At 32.7% G+C, this 20,989-nt stretch overlaps 2 protein-coding genes across 2 annotated transcripts in view; both read left to right on the top strand.

Moving 5' to 3' along the window:
• The window catches only part of LOC126881875 (zinc finger protein 816-like), a 71,366-nt gene that overhangs the window by 35,896 nt on the left and 14,481 nt on the right, over positions 1-20,989 (top strand). Inside the window, exon 7 of the mRNA XM_050646525.1 lies at positions 20,427-20,613. Coding sequence (XP_050502482.1) covers positions 20,427-20,613 — 187 coding nt within the window. The remainder of the gene's footprint in view (positions 1-20,426; positions 20,614-20,989) is intronic.
• LOC126881876 (uncharacterized) lies at positions 1,287-5,522 on the top strand. Its single transcript, XM_050646526.1, has 4 exons — positions 1,287-2,157; positions 2,224-2,442; positions 3,068-3,621; positions 3,678-5,522. The coding sequence occupies exons 1-4, from the start codon at positions 1,838-1,840 to the stop codon at positions 4,016-4,018; spliced, it is 1,434 nt and encodes a 477-aa protein (XP_050502483.1). The 5' UTR covers positions 1,287-1,837; the 3' UTR covers positions 4,019-5,522.

Raw genomic sequence — 20,989 nt, 5'->3', positions numbered from 1 at the left:
TAATAACGTATGGAATTCACTAATGTTTTTAGAAAATTTAGGTGGAATTTGAGACCTAGTAACGTACATGGTATGCCTAATTTTGTAATTGTCGAAAGTGGTAATAGGGCCACATTGGGATTTAGTCCTGTCGCCAGGGGGGTACAACGGCCTCCTTAATTCCGATGGACTTACCCAAGCTTTTTTTATGTATTTTGACCCGTAGAACACGAATTTTTTTGGTAACAGTTGATCCGGATGTCGATAAGGTTGTTATAAACAAAGAACTTGAGGAATTACATAACAGCGATTTTTCGCAAAACAAAACATTTTTTTGTATTTTTTGGGTGATTGTCAGCAAAAAAAGTTCCCTACAAGTTTTTTCGTAGGATGCATAGTTTTCGAGACAAAGGGGTTGAACTTTCTTAAAATCGAAAAAGTGCAATTTTTAAACCCGAATAACTTTTGATTAAAAAATAAACTAGCAATTCTGCTTACTGCATTTGAAAGTTCAAGTCAAATTCTATCGGTTTTGATTATTTGCATTGCTAAAAATTAATTTTTTATTGTTAAACAAAGCTATAAACACATATTGTTTCCCGTGCCCAATGCATGCGTTGTAATGTACGTAATCTACGTAGAAATTGTCGTATGCGCGCCTACTCGTTCGACTTCACTCAAATGCATTGAAAACATCATTCAACCACTATGTGTTTATAGCTTTGTTTAATATATAAAAAATTAATTTTTAGCAATGAAAATAATCAAAACCGATAGAATTTGAATTGAACTTTCAAATGTGGTAAGTAGAATTGCTATTTTATTTTTCAATCAAAAGATATTCGAGTTCAAAAATTGCAATTTTTCGATTTTTTAAAAGTTTAACCGCGTTTATGTCGAAAACTATGAATTCAACGAAAAAACTTGTAAAAACATTTTTTGCCAAAAAATACAAAAACATATTTTGTTTTACGAAAAATCGCTGGTATGTGATTCCTAAAGTTCTTTGTTTATAACAATCTTATCGACATCCGGATCAACTGTTACCCAAAAAATTCGTGTTCTACGGGTCAAAATACATAAAAAAACTTGGGTAAGTCCATCTGAATTAAGGAGGCCGTTGTACCCCCACTGGCGACAGGACTAATTCTCTCACCTCCTTTCTGATTAAACAGTGGAGTCGAACACTATGGATCATAAATGATGATTTTTTGCGGGATTGTTTGGTAAAAATACTGCTAATATTGTTTGACAGATTTTTAAGAAAAGTCCGAAATAGAAAAGATGTCCAACTCGACAAGGATAACTGAATAAAAAAAGTCTTATGAGGAAGTTAATATTTTATTAATATTTTGCCCCTGACAAACAGATTCCTCTCCTATTCTAAACATATGTAAATAATAGAAATAATACCTTCTACAGTAAAGTACCCCGCACAAACCTTATGGAAATTAGGTCCCAGTGGATTTTGTTCATACTTTGGGAAAATACTCTTTGAATCATCCTGATAAAAAGTTCTCATGGGCACAACTGAATCGTATGAAGAATTTTCAAGATATAGAGACACAAACTCGGAAAATTATAAGATTACTGGGTATTCCAATTCCCTGAGTTACTGGTTATCTGGCAACATGTAGAAGTTTGGATTAAGGGAAAGTACTAGCAGTCTAGGATTTTTTCCTGACTATAGGCGAATAAAGTTTAGACTGTTGCGCCAATGCGACAAATATTGGAACTACTTCATGGGCAATCAAATCATAACCTCACAAATATAGCTTTTGTTTTTATACGTATTTTCTGCGGTTTGTGATTTTTCAACTGTTTTTCTTGGATTTTTTTGCGTTTTTGAGCTCATTTCATGATGAAACTTAAAATCGCCGAATATATGGCCTATTTGCAATGTTCTGCGCACTCTAAATGTGTAGTTGAAGGTGAGAATGTTTTAGATGCGGGGCATTTAATATTAGCTGGGAAAACTGTCCAGCATTTGAACAAAATATTTATTTATGGTCTATGTATCCAATCCAGTGCTATTAACCAAAATCCCCATGAGATCAAGGGTGAATTAATGACCATTAAGGGCAATGTTTTAAAGATAAATGCAATGCATTGTTCCTGTAAAGCTGGCAATAGTGGACGATGCAAACACATTTCAGCATTTTTAGTTAAATGTGTAAGGTAGGTCAAATGTGTAAATCAAATATGTAAAGTAAAAGTGTTTTAATTTGCTTTCCATGATTTTAGAGAAGATATTGAAAGTCTGGAGGAAATTTCCCAAACAGATATTAAATGTGTTTGGTCAAATGAAAAGAAAAACACAAAAGCTAAATACAAACCTGTTTCAGTTGAGGAAATGCCATGTTATGAACAGAAGTGCACAAGAGAGAGAACATCTGTGGATAATGCAGATGTATTAAACATTTATCGTAAGCAGCTTCCAAATTCTTCATTTGCACAACATAGGTAAGTCTCTTACATAGTTTATGAGGAAAATTTATTGTTTCAGTTTGTATAAGCTAACAGTAAAATATACAAATGATTACAATATCGACGGGTTCGTGCGAAAACCCGATAACTAAAAATAACATTGTTTCGAGATAATCGTGATTAAAGATTTTAGGAAGTTTGAAGAAGATTTCAAATCGTCATTAAACTTTCTATGACGATTTGAAATCTTCTTCAACCTTCCTAAAATCTTTAATCGCAATTATATCGAAACAATGTTATTTTTAGTTATTGGGTTTTTGCACGAACCCCTCGATATATGAACTAAAACACAAGACTGTAAATCTGTAAAGAAGTTTTAAAATTATAACAATGACATTTTAAGAGTTAGTAATAAAGTTTGTAAATACAAATTACAAACTGTATTACTCATCCTTAAAATGTATAAACTCACCATTATCACAATTTTAAAACTTTTACTTCCACTTCTCAAAAACAAAAAATGTGGCACTGACAACGTTATTCAGTAGACCCATTTAAATATATTTACCATATAGTCATTAATCATTGTTTTTATCAAATTTTGGTACTTATAATGCTGCATATTTACAATTTTACTATAATTATTAATATTTGGTTACAGGCAAGGGAGAAGAGATTACTCTACTACTGAAACCTATGCTGTGGAGGAGAATCCGATTGTACATAGTATAAACAGTGAATTTTCAGAAATTCTAAATAATGCCTGCCAATCCCCTGCAATGATGGAACTATTTTCTGCCAAAGTTGGGTCCCAGAAGAAATGCTGTGACACATTTTTATCCACATTTATAAACCAAAATGTTAGTGAAATATCAATAAATATGTCTCAAAGATCTGAACAGTGGAACGACTTCAGAAAATATAGAATTACTGGTAGTCGTGTTTATGAAATATTCACATACTCCAAAAACGATTGGGATACCAAAGCGATAAAATATTTTTTTCCCAAGAAATTTAGTAATAAATTTGTACGGTATGGAATAGAAACTGAAGGTTGTGCCAGAGAAGCTTTTATTGAGCTTACTGGGGCCAACATTATTGACTGTGGCATGGTTGTCTCTCATTCAAATGAATGGTTGGGTTATTCACCTGACGGAATAATTTTTGAAAATGGAAAACCTGCTGTTCTGTTAGAAATCAAATGCTTATATGAAGGTTAGTTACTTATTTACTATTAATATTAATTATTTACTAACCCAAGTTCTTTTTAGGAAAAACTGCAAGCATTTTAGATGTCCTTAAAAATATAAAATATATTTATAAGGAAGGCACCGAATATAAGTTAAAGACAAAACACAAATATTATGGTCAAATTCAGTGTGGCATGGCTTTACTCAACTTAAATAAAACAGCCTTTGTCATATTTTGCAGCTACGACAGATCATTATGTGTTATTAATGTTGAATTTGATTATAAGTATACTGTGAACATGCTCAGGGTTGTAAAAGAGAAATATTTTAATAAAATGATTCATGTACTGTGTGAGAAGCAAAAAAATACAGAAGAAGAATCTGTCAAAAACTCAGAGAAAGAAAATATTGTCAACAATTAAGTTACTCAGTTCACTAGTCAATAAAAATACCCCTCTCTCTCTCTCCTATGGCGCTACAGCCCAAGTTGGGCCGGCCGTGGCCTCCCCCCACATCTGCCTCAAAGTCCTGACTGCTCTCATCCAGTTTGTTGTCCACACTCAATATCTCTTTAGCATCGTTTCTCACTTCGTCTATTTACCTCTTCCTACTGTCCATTGTCCCACCATGGCTCCGCTAAGCTTTCTACTTACAGTAGGAAAAATGAAAGAATACCCATGAACGAACATATAAAACACGCTGTATTTTCCTGTCACTGTGTCACACAAAAGATTGGCCAGTGCAAGTATATGTAATAATTATTATTACATGTACTTTGTGACACAGTGACAGGAAAATACAGCGTGTTTTATATGTTCGTTCATGGGTATTTTTTCATTTTTCTGACTGTACCTGGTCTTATAAAGTGACATGCCAAGAAAAGTCTTTATATTTTTACATATGTAATTTGTTATAGAGGATTCTTTATAATGTTAGTACAACTCATGGTTGAACCTTATTCTCCATATACCATTGTCACAAATAGGTCCCTATATTGTCCTTAATATCTTTCTCTTAAAAGAATTAACGTTTTTTTCTATCATGATCCATGTTTCCATACCATATGTTGCTATTGGCTGTATGATGGCTTTGAATAAAAATACCATAGTTAGTAAAATATTTATTTTTAATATAGTTATACAAAAATAATAATTCTTTATAATTATTGACTATTTTAGATAGCCTTAATATCTTTCACTTAAAAGAATTAATGTATTTTCTTTCATGATCCATGTTTCCATACCATATGTTGCTATTGACTGTATGATGGCTTTGAATACAAATACCATAGTTAGTAAAATATTTATTATACAAAAATAATAATTCTTTATAATTATTGACTATTTTAGATAGCCTTAATATCTTTCACTTAAAAGAATTAACATATTTTCTTTTATGGTCCATGTTTCCATACCATGTGTTGCTATTGACTGTATGATGGCTTTGAATAAAAATACCATAGTTAGTAAAATATTTATTTTTAATACAGTTATACAAAAATAATAATTCTTTATAATTATTGACTATTTTAGATAGCCATTATTACCCCTCTTCATAAGGGTGGTGAAAAATCCCTTATATACAAGTAACTGAAGTATTTTTATCTATATTTGGGTGTCATATGCAGCAACATAAACTATTAGTTCATAAGGTTGTATTATGCAACTTTCAATAATTTAAATTTAGCAATAGATTGGTTTTGGTTTATTACATTATCTTTTATTTTGTATATAATATTGACGATTTATGTAATTTCAGTAAATTGTATTTGCTATTGTTTTTTCTCTAACTCTTTGTAATAGGCCTTGGGCCCGCATATACAATTATTATTTATGACCACACCGTTGAAACTTTTTGTACTTGTTATTTGGGTGGAGTCGGACAAATTTTGAGCTTGGCGCATTATGGTAGTGGGGCGTTTGTCTGTCAAGCGGTGACGAAGTTGTCAATTTTATGCAAGAAAAAAATTTATTACCACATTGGTCATTCTATTTTAATCAATGGATTTTATCATATAAACAACGAAAACAATTTTGTCGGACAAAAATATTGGGGCATATGACGCGTCGGACACGCTAAATATGTCAAATTTATGAAAATAATAAATTTATTACCACATCGATAATTTTAACGGTATCTATCATAAAACCTTTTTACAATAATGTGGTAACCTTGTCGGACAATTTTCACGGGGCATATGCCCAGTCGGACGCGCCGAATATGTCAATTTCCTGAAAATTTTTTATTTATTACCACAGATGTCATTTTTATTTTGTACTGTTCTGTTACATGTGTAACGCATATTGGATCACTTGTCGGACAAAAATAATGGGGCGTTTTGGTACAATTAAAAGAAAAAGTAATTTTTATGCATACATGGTTTTTGGTAAAGAATGGGCCATAGCTTAACCTCAGGTTCCTGAGGTTAAAATAGGCCGATTTAAGCTAACTTACCTTAGTACAAAGTTTATAATAGCCGAGATACAGGGTGTCAAAATCAAACTTTTTTTTTATTTATTATTGAATATTTCCTGATAGGTATGAGATAACAACATGAAATTTTATATCTGGGGGTTTCTTGAGTCGAGAAATCTAAATTCCTTACCAAAAATTATGCTTTGCCCAGAGGGCGCCACATATGCCTTTCAGCACTCATTTATTACGTTCAATTTTCTTTATCCCTCACTCTGTATAATTTTGACATTAAAATTTTTATTTTCCTATTAGTTTTACTTAAAAAAGGTATACTTCTTTCATCTTCCTAAACTCAACCGTTTTCGAGATAAACGCATTTTAAATATGCGATACACCATCATTTTTAGCATAATATCATTGTAGTTACACCCAAAAAATAACTTAAAATTTATGAAAATAATAAATTTATTACCACATGGATAATTTTAACGGTATCTACCATAAAACCTTTTTACAATAATGTGGTAACCTTGTCGGACAATTTTCACGGGGCATATGCGCAGTCGGACGCGCCGAAGATGTCAATTTCCTGAAAATTTTTTATTTATTACCACAGATGTTATTTTTACTTTGTACTGTTTTTTTACATGTGTAATGCATATTGGACCCACTTGTCATACAAAAATAATGGGGCGTTTTGGTACAATTTAAAAAAAATTGATTTTTATACATTTAGACCTCATATTAAATTACGTATTTTTCGGCTCATATTACCCGTATGCGCGCCAATGGTGAATATTAAATTCTTAACTGTAGTTAAAAAATGTGCAATAACTACCTCTTAAAACCCACCAAATTTCATTTGCATATCTCAACTGGTTTTAAAGCAATAAATAAATCGTCAGTTTGTCAGAAAAACTTCAACACCCCCTATCTCGGAAACGATGCATTTGTGGACATACGTTTTTCTCGTAAAGCAAACTGACTTTATTTTGTCATGCACAATTACTCCTTATTGCCATACTTATTTAAAACACACTTTGTCTATGAAAAACATGGCTAGTTTTTAAAGTGCTTAACTTTTTTATTATCCAACATAAACGAATGAATGAAAAAACTGAATGTTGAGAAGGAATGAGGCTATAGTTAGGTTTTAATTTTAGTATTTTATAGATGCTAGAATATTCCACGGGGTGATGCGAACTTTGAGAAAAAACACAGTTTGATTCATACACTAGCTTTGCAATAAAAATTATGTGTGTACCGACAATATTACTACAGGGATATTGCTAAAGAATAAGGCGCTAATGTTACGAAAAAATCACTTAAATCGGACAAGAGGTTTATAAAATACAAACCATCAAAAATAACCCATTTTTAAGGTGGTTGATTAATTTTGGTCCAGAGTGTACATATACAGGGTGTTTGGTAAAGAATGGGTCATAGCTTAACCTTAGATTCCTGAGGTTAAAATAGGTCGATATAAGCTAACTTACCTTAGTACGAAAGTTGATAATAACCGAAATACAAGGTGATAAAGTTAAACTTTTATTTTATTTATTCTTGAATATTTCCTAACAGGCATGGGATAATAACACGAAATTCGGTAAGCAGGGGTTTTTCGGGACAATAAATCTAAATTTGCCACCAAAAATGATATATTATCCAGAGGGCGCCACATACGCCTTTCAGCGCTCATTTAATAGGATCAATTGTTTTATTTCTCACTCTACATACCTTTGGAATCAACACTTTTATTCTCTTAACATTTATACTTAAAAAAGGTTACTATATTCATCTCGTTAAACTCAACCGTTTTCGAGATAAACGCATTTTAAGTCTGCGAGGCAATATAATTTTTTGCAAAATTGTGATCTGATATTTGCTTACATACTCCTTGAACAACGACAAACATCGTTCTGTAGTTTTTTTCCAATTAAAAAAAATTTCCGACACAAGTATCAGGTTATAAGTAGTTACATTCTAAATCAAAAAATCTAAGTGTCCGACAAAAATATTGGGTCAAATCCAAAGTCGGACAAAAAATTTAATTTTTATTAATAAACTGTCTTTTAAATAATACTGGGTTCGTGCAACCCTTATCTTTAAAACCATTTTTCCGACAACATTAGTAGGTTATAAGTAATTATATTCTTAATCAAAAAATCAAAGTGTCGGACAAAAATATTGGGGCAACTCGACAGTCGGACAAAAAATTTAGTTTTTATTAGTAAAGTATACTTTCAAATTATGCTGGGTTCGTGCATCCCTTATCTTTACAACCATTTTTCCGACAAATGTAGTAGGTTACAAGTAATTATATTCTTAAACAAAAAATGTAATTGTCTGACAAAAATGTTGGGGCAAACGAACAGAAAACTTAATTCTTTTAGGCTATCGACGAGGAGGTATTATCAAAAAAAAAATTTAAAACTGTGTTTCTCGGTTACTTTTGAATCGATTTAGCTGAAAATTGGTACACACGCTAAGTAAAGCATTTAAAAGGATATGACGTAGATCGGAACCCAAAATTTTCTTAAAAAATTTTCCGACAAGAAGGAAAATTTTAGAAAAATTGTGATCTGATAATTTTTGTACATACTCCTTGAACAACGACAAACATCGTTCTGTATTTTTTTCTCGAATTAAAAAAAAATTTTCAGCACATGTATCAGGTTATAAGTAGTTATATTCCAAATCAAAAAATGTAAGTGCCCGACCTAAATAGTGGGGCACATCCAAAGTCGGACAAAAAATTTAATTTTTATTAATATACTTTTAAATTATTCTGGGTTCGTGCATCCCTTATCTTTACAACCATTTTTCCGACAAAAGTAGTAGGATACAAGTAATTATACTCTTAAACAAAAAATTTAATTGTCTGACAAAAATGTTGGGGCAAACGAACAGGAAACTTAATTCTTTTAGGCTATGGACGAGGAGGTATTATCCAAAAACATTTTAAAACAGTTTTTCTCGGTTATTTTTGAATCGATTTAGCTGAAAATTGGTACACACACTAAGTAAAACATTTAAAAGGGTATGACGTAGAGTTGTACCCAAAATTTTCCCAAAAAAATTTCGGACAAGAGGGAAAATTTTAGAAAAATTGTGATCTGATATTTGCGTACATACTCCATGAACAACGACAAATATCGTTCTGTAGTTTTTTTTCTCGAAATAAAAAAAAATTTCCGACACCAGTATCAGGTTATAAGTAGTTATATTCCAAATCAAAAAATCTAAGTGTCCGACAAAAATATTGGGGCAAATCCAAAGTCGGACAAAAAATTTAATTTTTATTGATAAACCATACTTTTAAATTATGCTGGGTTCGTGTATCCCTTATCTTTACAACCATTTTTCCGACAAAGGTAGTAAGTTACAAGTAATTATATTCTTAAACAAAAAATGTAATTGTTTGACAAAAATCTTGGGGCAAACGAACAGAAAACTTAATTCTTTTAGGCTATCGACGAGAAAGTAATATCAAAAAATTTTAAAAGAGTTTTCTCGGTTATTTTTGAATCGATTTAGCTCAAAATTGGTACACATATTAAGTAAAACATTTAAAAGGGTATGACGTAGAGCTGTACCCAAAATTTTCTTAAAAAATTTTCCGACAAGGGGGAAAATTTTAGAAAAATTGTGATCTGATATTTGCTTACATACTCCTTGAACAACGACAAACATCGTTCTGTAGTTTTTTTTCTTGAAAAAAAAAATTTCCGACACAAGTATCAGGTTATAAGTAGTTATATTCCAAATCAAAAAATCTAAGTGTCCGACAAAAATATTGGGGCAAATCCAAAGTCGGATAAAAAATTTAATGTTTATTAATAAACTATAATAAATATTAATAACTATAATAAATGATTGTGAGTAAGTCTGTGTTTCATTACTGCATTTAATAAACTATACTTTTAAATCATGCTGGGTTCGTGCATCGCTTATATTTACAACCATTTTTCCGACAAAGTAGTAAGTTAGAAAGTAGTAAGTTAGTAAGTTTTCTGTTCATTTGCCCCAAGATTTTTGTCAACCAATTACATTTTTTGTTTAAGAATATAATTACTTGTAACTTACTACCTTTGTCGGAAAAATGGTTGTAAAGATAAGGGATACACGAACCCAGCATAATTTAAAAGTATAGTTTATCAATAAAAATTAAATTTTTTGTCTGACTTTGGATTTGCCCCAATATTTTTGTCGGACACTTAGATTTTTTGATTTGGAATATAACTACTTATAACCTGATACATGTGCTGAAATTTTTTTTTTAATTCGAGAAAAAAATACACAACGATGTTTGTCGTTGTTCAAGGACACAAACTATCAGATCACAATTTTTCTAAAATTTTTCCTCTTGTCGGAAAATTTTTTAAGAAAATTTTGGGTTCCGATCTACGTCATACCCTTTTAAATGCTTTACTTAGCGTGTGTACCAATTTTTAGCTAAATCGATTCAAAATTAACCGAGAAACACTCTTTTAAATTTTTTTTTTGATAATACCTCCTCGTTGATAGCCTAAAAGAATTAAGTTTTCTGTTCGTTTGCCCCAACATTTTTGTCAGACAATTACATTTTTTGTTTAAGAATATAATTACTTGTAACCTACTACTTTTGTCGGAAAAATGGTTGTAAAGATAAGGGATGAACGAACCCAGCATAATTTGAAAGTATACTTTACTAATAAAAATTAAATTTTTTGTCCGACTGTCGAGTTGCCCCAATATTTTTGTCCGACACTTTGATTTTTTGATTAAGAATATAATTACTTATAACCTACTAATGTTGTCGGAAAAATGGTTTTAAAGGTAAGGGTTGCACGAACCCAGTATTCTTTAAAAGACAGTTTATTAATAAAAATTAAATTTTTTGTCCGACTTTGGATTTGACCCAATATTTTTGTCGGACTCTTAGATTTTTTGATTTAGAATATAACTACTTATAACCTGATACTTGTGTCGGAAATTTTTTTTAATTGGAAAAAAAAACTACAGAACGATGTTTGTCGTTGTTCAAGGAGTATGTACGCAAATATCAGATCACAATTTTTCTAAAATTTTCCCTCTTGTCCGAAATTTTTTTGGAAAAATTTTGGGTACAGCTCTACGTCATACCCTTTTAAATGTTTTACTTAGTGTGTGTACCAATATTCAGCTAAATCGATTCAAAAATAACCGAGAAAAACTGTTTTAAAATATTTTTGGATAATACCTCCTCGTCCATAGCCTAAAAGAATTAAGTTTCCTGTTCGTTTGCCCCAACATTTTTGTCAGACAATTACATTTTTTGTTTAAGAGTATAATTACTTGTATCCTACTACTTTTGTCGGAAAAATGGTTGTAAAGATAAGGGATGCACGAACCCAGAATAATTTAAAAGTATAGTTTATTAATAAAAATTAAATTTTTTGTCCGACTTTGGATGTGCCCCACTATTTATGTCGGGCACTTAGATTTTTTGATTTGGAATATAACTACTTATAACCTGATACATGTGCTGAAAAATTTTTTTTTAATTAGAGAAAAAATACAGAACGATGTTTGTCGTTGTTCAAGGAGTATATACACAAATTATCAGATCACAATTTTTCTAAAATTTTCCCTCTTGTCGGAAAATGTTTTAAGAAAATTTTGGGTTCCGATCTACGTCATACCCTTTTAAATGCTTTACTTAGTGTGTGTACCAATTTTCAGCTAAATCGATTCAAAAGTAACCGAGAAACACTGTTTTAAATTTTTTTTTGATAATACCTCCTCGTCGATAGCCTAAAAGAATTAAGTTTTCTGTTCGTTTGCCCCAACATTTTTGTCAGACAATTACATTTTTTGTTTAAGAATATAATTACTTGTAACCTACTACTTTTGTCGGAAAAATGGTTGTAAAGATAAGGGTGCACGAACCCAGCATAATTTGAAAGTATACTTTACTAATAAAAATTAAATTTTTTGTCCGACTGTCGAGTTGCCCCAATATTTTTGTCCGACACTTTGATTTTTTGATTAAGAATATAATTACTTATAACCTACTAATGTTGTCGGAAAAATGGTTGTAAATAAAAAAATTTCAGGAAATTGACATCTTCGGCGCGTCCGACTGCGCATATGCCCCGTGAAAATTGTCCGACAAGGTTACCACATTATTGTAAAAATATTTTATGGTAGATACCGTTAAAATTATCCATGTGGTAATAAATTTATTATTTTCATAAATTTGACATATTTAGCGTGTCCGACGCGTCATATGCCCCAATATTTTTGTCCGACAAAATTGTTTTCGTTGTTTATATGATAAAATCCATTGATTAAAATAGGATGACCAATGTGGTAATAAATTTTTTTCTTGCATAAAATTGACAACTTCGTCACCGCTTGACAGACAAACGCCCCACTACCATAATGCGCCAAGCTCAAAATTTGTCCGACTCTACAAAAATAACAAGTACAAAAAGTTTCAACGGTGTGGTCATAAATAATAATTGTATATGCGGGCCCAAGGCCTATAAGGTTTGTCCATAAAATTATAAAATTTTCAGTGTCAAAGGATATAGTTGTTCCATTTTATCTTTGCCCAAACGTCATGATTCATTTTCAAACAATTTAAATCAAAACATTAAGGCCCGGTCTTTTCACCTCCAAATAAAAGTTATTCGGAGGTTTATTTGACAGATTTACATGTAATCTGCCGGATAAACTTCCTAATAAATAGTTGTTCGGAGGTGGAAAGACTGGGGGTAAGTGAAACATATTATGTTTATGTGAAATATCATAGATACATACTGTCAATGTAATAATTAGAAAATGGCTATTATCGTTGGACGTATTTTATAAAATTATATTGTACATTTTTATATTTAACTAATTTAATCCATTTAACACAACTAATGTGCTAGTGTCACTATCACTGAAAATGATAAACGTCAAAAGTCATAGAAAAAAAAAAGAGTGTGTACTTTGTATGCACCTAAGAAATTATACTTCTATTATTATCATTTCAATGAAATAAATATATTTTAAACAGTTTAATTGTATTTTATTTAAATATCAAACTAATATTAATACCAAAAATTACTGGAGTTTTCTTGGACATCAAGAAGGCTTTTGACTCTGTTTGGCATAGAGGATTGTTATATAAGCTTCACAAAATGAAATGCTTCCCTTCTCTAATATGGATTATTGATGAATTTCTTAGAAGATGCAGGTGTATAGTTAAGATCAATGAAACATATTCCCATTCATTTTCAGTGCAACAAGGAGTTCCACAAGGTTCACCACTCTCCCCTCTATTGTATAATCTCTATTGCAGTGACATATGCGACAATAGACTAACCAACACTAATTTGCTACAATTTGCTGATGACACTGCAGTGATATCATATAGAAAAAAATTAATAAAGACAATGGACTTATTGCAGAGGCAGGTGGATGACACAATATCTTGGATGAATAAATGGAGATTAACAATAAATCCTTCTAAAACAAAACTAATAATATTTAACCATAGAATCCAAGATCACTCACCAACTATAAACATATGCGACAATATTATTAAACCCTCCCAAACTGTTAAGTATTTGGGAATAGAAATAGAGCAAAACACTTCAGAAGTTTAACATACAAGAATGCGAGGGAATTACGATTGAAACAGCAGCCAATATTTATAAAATGATTTGCAGGCCCATGCTGGAGTATGGTTCTACAATTTTCCATAATTCTAAAAGTCCTGCCAAAAATAATATAAAAGTGGCTGAAACAACTAGCCTTCGACAAATTACTAGAATGCGTCATCCTGATAATCCACTTCATAATCCATCCAACAGAATGCTGTACGAGAAAACTGGAATTGAACCTATTAATGAGAGACTCGATAAGCTGTTTAAATATCTCTTTATTAATGACAATAACAAAAATTTGATTGAGCCCCACATTGTGAAGATACCAGAGGACAGTGCCCGTAGATATCCAGGAAGAACTCTTTGAAGAAATCTGCTACACATCAAGACAATAAACAACTCTATTCAAATCATCATCTGTATTGTAACTAATTGTCAGTGATATTGTGATTACTGCCACATACAAATTTTTTTTTTTTTAATTATTGTATTGTATTAATATTATAATAATGTATATTAATTGTGTAAATTGGCTGAAAGACTTCAGTCGATGGCCTTTTGGTACATTGTATCAATAAAGTATGTCTCTCTACCAAAAATAAAAAATAACGTTAATATGTCATTTTTTATGAACTGTAGTCTCTCCACAATTACTTTTCCCTTGATGAATCGTAGAAAATCTAAAAACATCAGGTTTTCTACACAAATTTTCTTTTATCATATTTTAATACTAATTATCGTATTCCCAACAAAGACACAAAAATTATAATAAATATATTTACTAAAAACACCAATATATTTTTTCACACTTTGCATCGATACATACATAACTTAAAAGACTTCGCAACTAACAAAAGATTTAGCAACTAACTTCATACTGTCAGTATATGCGTACTTCATACTGTTGCTTTTATAAAAATTCACTCTCAACATTTTCCCAATCGTGCCTAAAGAAGTTTAACTTCAACAAGGTATCAAAGACATGCGGTATTGTTTACCCTTGTTTAGCGTATTGTGGTTTCTATGGACAAGCGGCTTAATTTTGCGATACTAGTTTCTGCGAGTAAAAAATGAGACCTAGTATAAAAAGTAATTCATGAATAATTTCATGGATGCCAAAGATAGAAACTATATTTCTAAATGTAAGACATTTTTTTATAACCAGCAGGTAAAATAAAAAATATAAAAATTGATAAAATTATTTTAAAAACCTTGAATCTGATAAAATAGGTGATGACAAATTTGTTATTCCACATATGATTATAAAAATATCATATGCTTGTGGTATTAAATTGCAGGGAAACTTCCCACTTAATATATTAAAAATTTTTAATCTCTGATTAGACCTCTCAATATGGACTCTTGCTGAAGCTATTTTGGCATTGATAATTGCTTCTTCACTGCTCAGTTGTGCTTTATTTTTTAAGAAAGGCGGTTGAATTAATTTAATATTGTGTAAATCACAAATATTGTCTATCCGAAAGCCTTTATCCACCATTATTGCATCTCTATGAGGCTCTAATAAATTAATAACCTTACTATTTTCAAAAATTACTTTATCAGATGCCCTTCCACCATAAGGTTTACTGACAAAAGTTATCAATCCTGCAGGAGAGACCCCTGTCATAAACTTTAGAGTCATATGCGATTTGTACTGTGAATAAAAGCGTATCCTACAGCATAAACATTTTGGTGTCTGAATGTATATTTCAGTGCAGTCTAGTACTACTCTAACATTTTGGAAATTGGAAAAGCAGATTGGCATATTTTGAAGTATTTCCTCTTTCGGGGGAAAATATATAAGTGGCTTTAAAATGTCCGATAAAATTGGAATCGTGTCACAAATGTATGTTTTACACAGCACTGGGGAAATACTAAATAAAAAAGCTAATGTAACATAGGGGAGACTAGTCTTCAGCTTCACTAGAACTAACATTATTCTTTGTCTACAATTAAGCCTATGCACTTTTTTGTCTTTGTGGTATTTTTCAAACACATTTACTATACAATTGAATATTTGAAAATTGTTTATACCTGCAAAGTGTTTTAATTCACCGTCAGTCTTTATAAGTTCACAGACAGTCTCAACTTTTGGTGTGTTCACTTGTATTTCTGCATCACGGGTGGAAGAAGGAGACACTTTATCAGAGGTATGGGTATGGCCTCCATTCATTAAGAGTAACAAACCCTTGGCAGCTGCTGAAATATCTGAATTATTAATCTCATCTTCATCAACATCTTCACATTCACCAGAACATGAAGGTTTTGGAGCTTCTTCTTGCTGGTGCTTTTTCTTGGCTCGTTCTTCTCTTCCTGATGTTCCAGGTGTATGTTCAGATGCCAATGGAAGATTCTGAGTGGGAACGGCATTTAACTTCAAAACACGCCTTTTTATTCGATCTGAAATAAAAAACAAGTGCTTAATATGAAATCAAAATACAAAAAAACTTAACCTACAAATTGAATTATGTATTACATCATCATCATCATCATCATCAGCCCATAGTCGTCCACTGCTGAACATAGGCCTCCTCGAAAAACTTCCATTCAGATCTATCCTGCGCTGCTGCAATCCAGTTGGTACAAATCCTCTTTATGTCGTCAGTCCATCTTGTGGGTGGTCTTCCCGGGTTTCGTCTATCCGCTCTCGGTCTCCATTCCAAGATTTTTTTGGTCCACCTATCATCTTTCATTCTAGCGACGTGTCCTGCCCACTTCCATTTAATTTTGGCTATGTGTTTTATTATGTCTTCTACACCACTTCTTCTACGAATTTCTTCGTTTCTTACCCTATCTCTTAACGTTATGCCCAACAATGATCTTTCCATTCTACGTTGCGTCACTTGTAGTTTTCGTGCAGATGTCCTTGTTAGGGTAAGTGTCTCTGCGCCATATGTAAGAACAGGCAGGACACATTGATTAAAGGCTCTTCTTTTTAAGCTGATAGGTATATCACCTTTAAAAATATCACGTAGTCTTCCATATGCTGCCCATCCCAGAGTTATTCTTCTTAGCAGCTCAGCAGTTTGATTGTCTCTGCTAATTTTTACCGTATGTCCAAGGTATATGTAGCTGTCAACAACTTCAATTTCGACGTCTTCTACCTTTAAAGGATGGCTCGGAACTAAATTCGTCATCATTTTGGTCTTTTGGTAATTAATATTTAGACCTACTTTACGTGCTGCATTGCGGAGTTCATTCAACATATCATTGGCAGTTTTTAGGTCATCTGAAATCAGAACAATATCATCTGCGAATCGTAGATGACTGAGCATCTCACCATCGATATTTATTCCTTTATTTTCCCATTCCAGTGATTTCAAAGCATGTTCAAGTACAGTAATGAACAACTTAGGCGACATAGTATCTCCCTGTCGAATACCTCTCCTGATATATATCTTATTGGTAGGACCGTGCAGATTTATAGTTGTTGTAGCATTTCTGTATATATTTTCTATAATATTGGTGTACCTATGATCAATTCGACACTCTTCCAATGCCTTAAGTAGTGCGGGTAATTCGATAGTATCAAACGCTTTATGGAAGTCTATAAACGTTAGAACTAGAGGTCTATTATATTCAATTGATTTTTCAATCAAGACTTTGAGGCACTGTAGGTGGTCATTTGTACCGTAGTTGGGGCGAAAACCAGCCTGTTCTTTTGGTTGGTACAGCTCAAATTTTGCTTCCAATCGATTGGTTATTATTCTGGTGTACAGTTTGTATAAATGGTTGAGTAGAGAAATTGGCCTGTAATTCTCTAGGTTCATGTTGTCACCCTTCTTATGCATAAGAATTGTAATTGAGTTATTCCAAGCTATAGGAATTTTTTGGCTATACAAGCAGAGATTGAAGAGGTCTTGTATTTTTTTCAGAAGAGAAGTTCCGCCAAGTTTTATAGCTTCTGTAACTATTCCATCATCTCCCGGAGCCTTGTTGTTTTTCATTTTTTGGAGTGCATATTGTATCTCATCTTGACTAATTTCTGGAATATCCTCAGATCCCTGGTTTTGTACCGTGTGTCTATTTTCTGGATTTATGACATTGTTAACTTGGTTTGTGTATAATATAGTGTAGAACTCTTCGACTATTCCTAGTATTTTCTGTCTGTCTGTTGTTATCTCACCATTTTTTTTTTGTATGTATTACATACCTGCGCGAAAATAGTCTTCGGCGGTAAAGTGTAGAGAACAGACTCTCATGTGAGGGGAAACCTTTTTTCCAATTCTTAAATTTTTAATCCAAATTTGGCGCCGATCCACTAATTCTTTGTTTCCCAGCTTAGTTTCCACAATCACCCTAGATTTTCCCACAGTAGGAAACGTATGGAAGCTAATTTCCGGGTTTTTTTTCGCCCACGAGAAACAATTTGGAACACAACAATAGTGATTCATGACTTAAGTTTTTGTATATCAAAGGTTATCTTAAAACTGGCAAGAGATCAAAAACTATAAACTATGTATTAATAATAAACTATAAACTATTATAATACTAAAATACTATAATGAAAAATACTAAAATACTATAATAATACTAAAATATTAAATATAAACAGTATAAACGCTATAAACGCAAACACAATCAAAACAAACTAATGGCCCAGATGATGTTTCGAGAAATCGCCACCGGGTGGCGTGTTGCCTGGCTTAAATAGCGTATCCAATGGCGACCTTTACTTTGACCTTGACCTTCAACGGACGTCATCTTCTAGAGTTTCGAGGGTTTTCGGCATTAAATTGATATAAACAGATTACTGATGGGTTTTTGGGATCGCTGAACACGAATATGCCATCAGAATTGACCTCCGGAGGACGTGGTGGCCAGGGTCACTACAAGGTACGTTATCTTCTAGAGTTTAGATGGTTTTCGGCATTAAATTGATGCAAATGAATTACTGGAGGGTTTTTTGAGGTCGCTAAACACGAATATGCCACCAGAACCGACTCCCGGAGCACCCGGTTTCCAAGGTCAATGAAAGAGGCTCCTGGAGTTTCGAGGATCTTTGGTACTACATTAATGCAAACGGATTAGTTATAGGTTTTTGGGGTTGCTGAACACGAATACGTAATCAGCACAGATACAGGAGCACCTGGTGCCTAAGACAGGTTATCTTCTGGAGTTTCGGAGAAATCAAATGGGGGAATCAAATGGATTACCTACTCTTAGGTTTTTAACTCCAGAAGATAACCTGTCTTAGGCACAAGGTGCTCATGTGTCTGTGCTGATCACGCATTCGTGTTACACCCCAAAAACCTATAACTAATCCGTTTGCATTAACCTTTAACTACACGCGCTGGCGTATTTTGTACGCCAGATATAAGAATTCTACTGCAAATATATTTAAAAATTTAATTTTTGACCTTGTTTATGTCTCTAACCTATCACTGGAATGTGCTTCACAATTTGGTTTTAGTTTCGTTATAATCGGCGTTCTGGGAAGATCGTAATTTACAGTTTATTATTTGTTGTTTCCGGTGGTGGACAATATGCGCCACCATTATATTAATATAAGTAGTAGTACAAGTACATATTTCAATTGTTTTTTAGTCATTATGGCACAAAATACATTTTTCTTTATAAACAATACTTTTTCTCCCGTAACAAATCACATTTCAAAAAATTTTTTATTAGCAATTTTATTTATCGTGGAATCCAGTTATTCCATGATTTCAGTTATAAATCCCAATTGGCTTACTGAGAAGGAACTCCAAGTATTCACTGATGTCGAATAAGGTTTATAACAAAAAACTAAGTGTATTTTTTCAAAAAAAAAATAAACAAATCCGCTGTTATCGTGTATTTCCTTGTGGCGTATAAAGTACGCCACGCGTGTAGTTATTTCATAACTTGCGCGGATAGTTAAAGGTTAATGTAGTACCAAAGGCCCTCGAAACTCCAGGAGCGCCTTTCATTGACCTTGGAAACCAGGTGCTCCGGGAGTCGGTTCTGGTGGCATCTTCGTGTTTAGCGCCCTCAAAAAACCCTCCAGTAATTCATTTGCATCAATTAAATGCCGAAAACTATCGAAACTCTAGAACAAAGGTCGGCAACGCGGCACCCGCGGGCGCCACTGCGCCCTTCAATAAATTTTAATGCGCCTTTAAACTATTGTTAATTTAGACAAGAAATTCAAAACGTATATTTTTTATACGTTTATATTTATATATTTGTTAGGTAAAAAAAATAGTTGGCGCCCGCCATGAATTTTTAATTTAGTATTTCACTCTTTACATTAAAAACGTTGCCGACCTCTGCTCTAGAAGATGACGTCCCTTGCAGTAGCCCTGGCCACCACGTCCTCCGGAAGTCAATCCTGATAGCATATTCGTGTTTAGCGATTCCAAAAACCCATGAGTAATCTGTTTATCAATTTAATGCCGAAATCCCTCGAAACTTCAGAAGATGACGTCTGTTGAAGGTTAAGGTCAAAGTAAAGGTCGCCATTGGATAGCCAGGAAAAAATCCTAGACTACTAGTACTTTTTCTTGATCCAAACTTCTACATGTTGCCAGATAACCAGTAACTCAGGGAATTGGAATACCCAGTAAATCTTATAATTTTCCGAGTTTGTGCCTCTATATCTTGAAAATCCTTCATACGATTGAGTTGTGCCCATGAGATCTTTTTATAAGGATGCTTCAAAGAGCATTTTCCCAAAGTATGAACAAAATCCACTGGGACCTAATTTCCATAAGGTTTGTGCGGGGTACTGGACAGTTGGGAACTAGGACCAATGAACCGAGTATATCGGATTTGTTTAAGTAATAACAAATCGACAAATCTTTGATTTTTTTAGATGATCCAGTGCCATGCAAAATATGCGGAAAATATTACAACGGTATTCAAAAACTGAAAGTGCACCTTCAGACCCATCTAGTGGTTAAAAGATTCAAGTGTAATTATTGCGATCTAACTTATAAGAGATGGCCCAGTTTAAAGCGACACGAGAAAACCCATCTAGAGTCTTCTACAACGTTTCATAGGTAAGAAACTTCTTATATAATTCATTACACAATTAGCCCAGTAAATGAACGGGAAATACTGCGATACAGTGTAATTTTCGGGGGCAACTCCGAATTGCATAAAAATTTGGATTTAGGTTCTACTTACCCTCCACTTCAAAGTTGAATTTGTGCCGTTGGATGCTTTGACTTGGGGATGACAGTCACACCTTCTCGGGGGTAAAAAAACATACATTCAAGATAAGCCCGGAATTGATAAACTGACGGATTATAAGCAACTTTCGTTCTATAGGGTTTCTTATGTAAGTCAATACTTTTCGAGTTATTTGGGATTAAAAATGTTTATTTTTCGACAAAAAAACTACGTTTTCAGACGGTTTTTCCCAATGAACTCAAA

Source organism: Diabrotica virgifera, chromosome 3 (genome assembly GCF_917563875.1).
Source record: "Diabrotica virgifera virgifera chromosome 3, PGI_DIABVI_V3a".
NCBI classification, from domain to species: Eukaryota; Metazoa; Arthropoda; class Insecta; order Coleoptera; family Chrysomelidae; genus Diabrotica; species Diabrotica virgifera.
Note: the sequence above shows the minus strand (reverse complement) of the source record. Positions and strands in the feature narration are given on the sequence as shown.

Excerpts from the sequence above, each read along its gene's own strand:
- LOC126881876 (XM_050646526.1), top strand. The coding sequence starts at position 1,838 with ATGATGAAACTTAAAATCGCCGAATATATGGCCTATTTGCAATGTTCT. Across the intron at positions 2,158-2,223 it reads TTTTTAGTTAAATGTGTAAG|AGAAGATATTGAAAGTCTGG; the intron begins GTAGGTCAAATG and ends CCATGATTTTAG. Across the intron at positions 3,622-3,677 it reads AATCAAATGCTTATATGAAG|GAAAAACTGCAAGCATTTTA; the intron begins GTTAGTTACTTA and ends AGTTCTTTTTAG.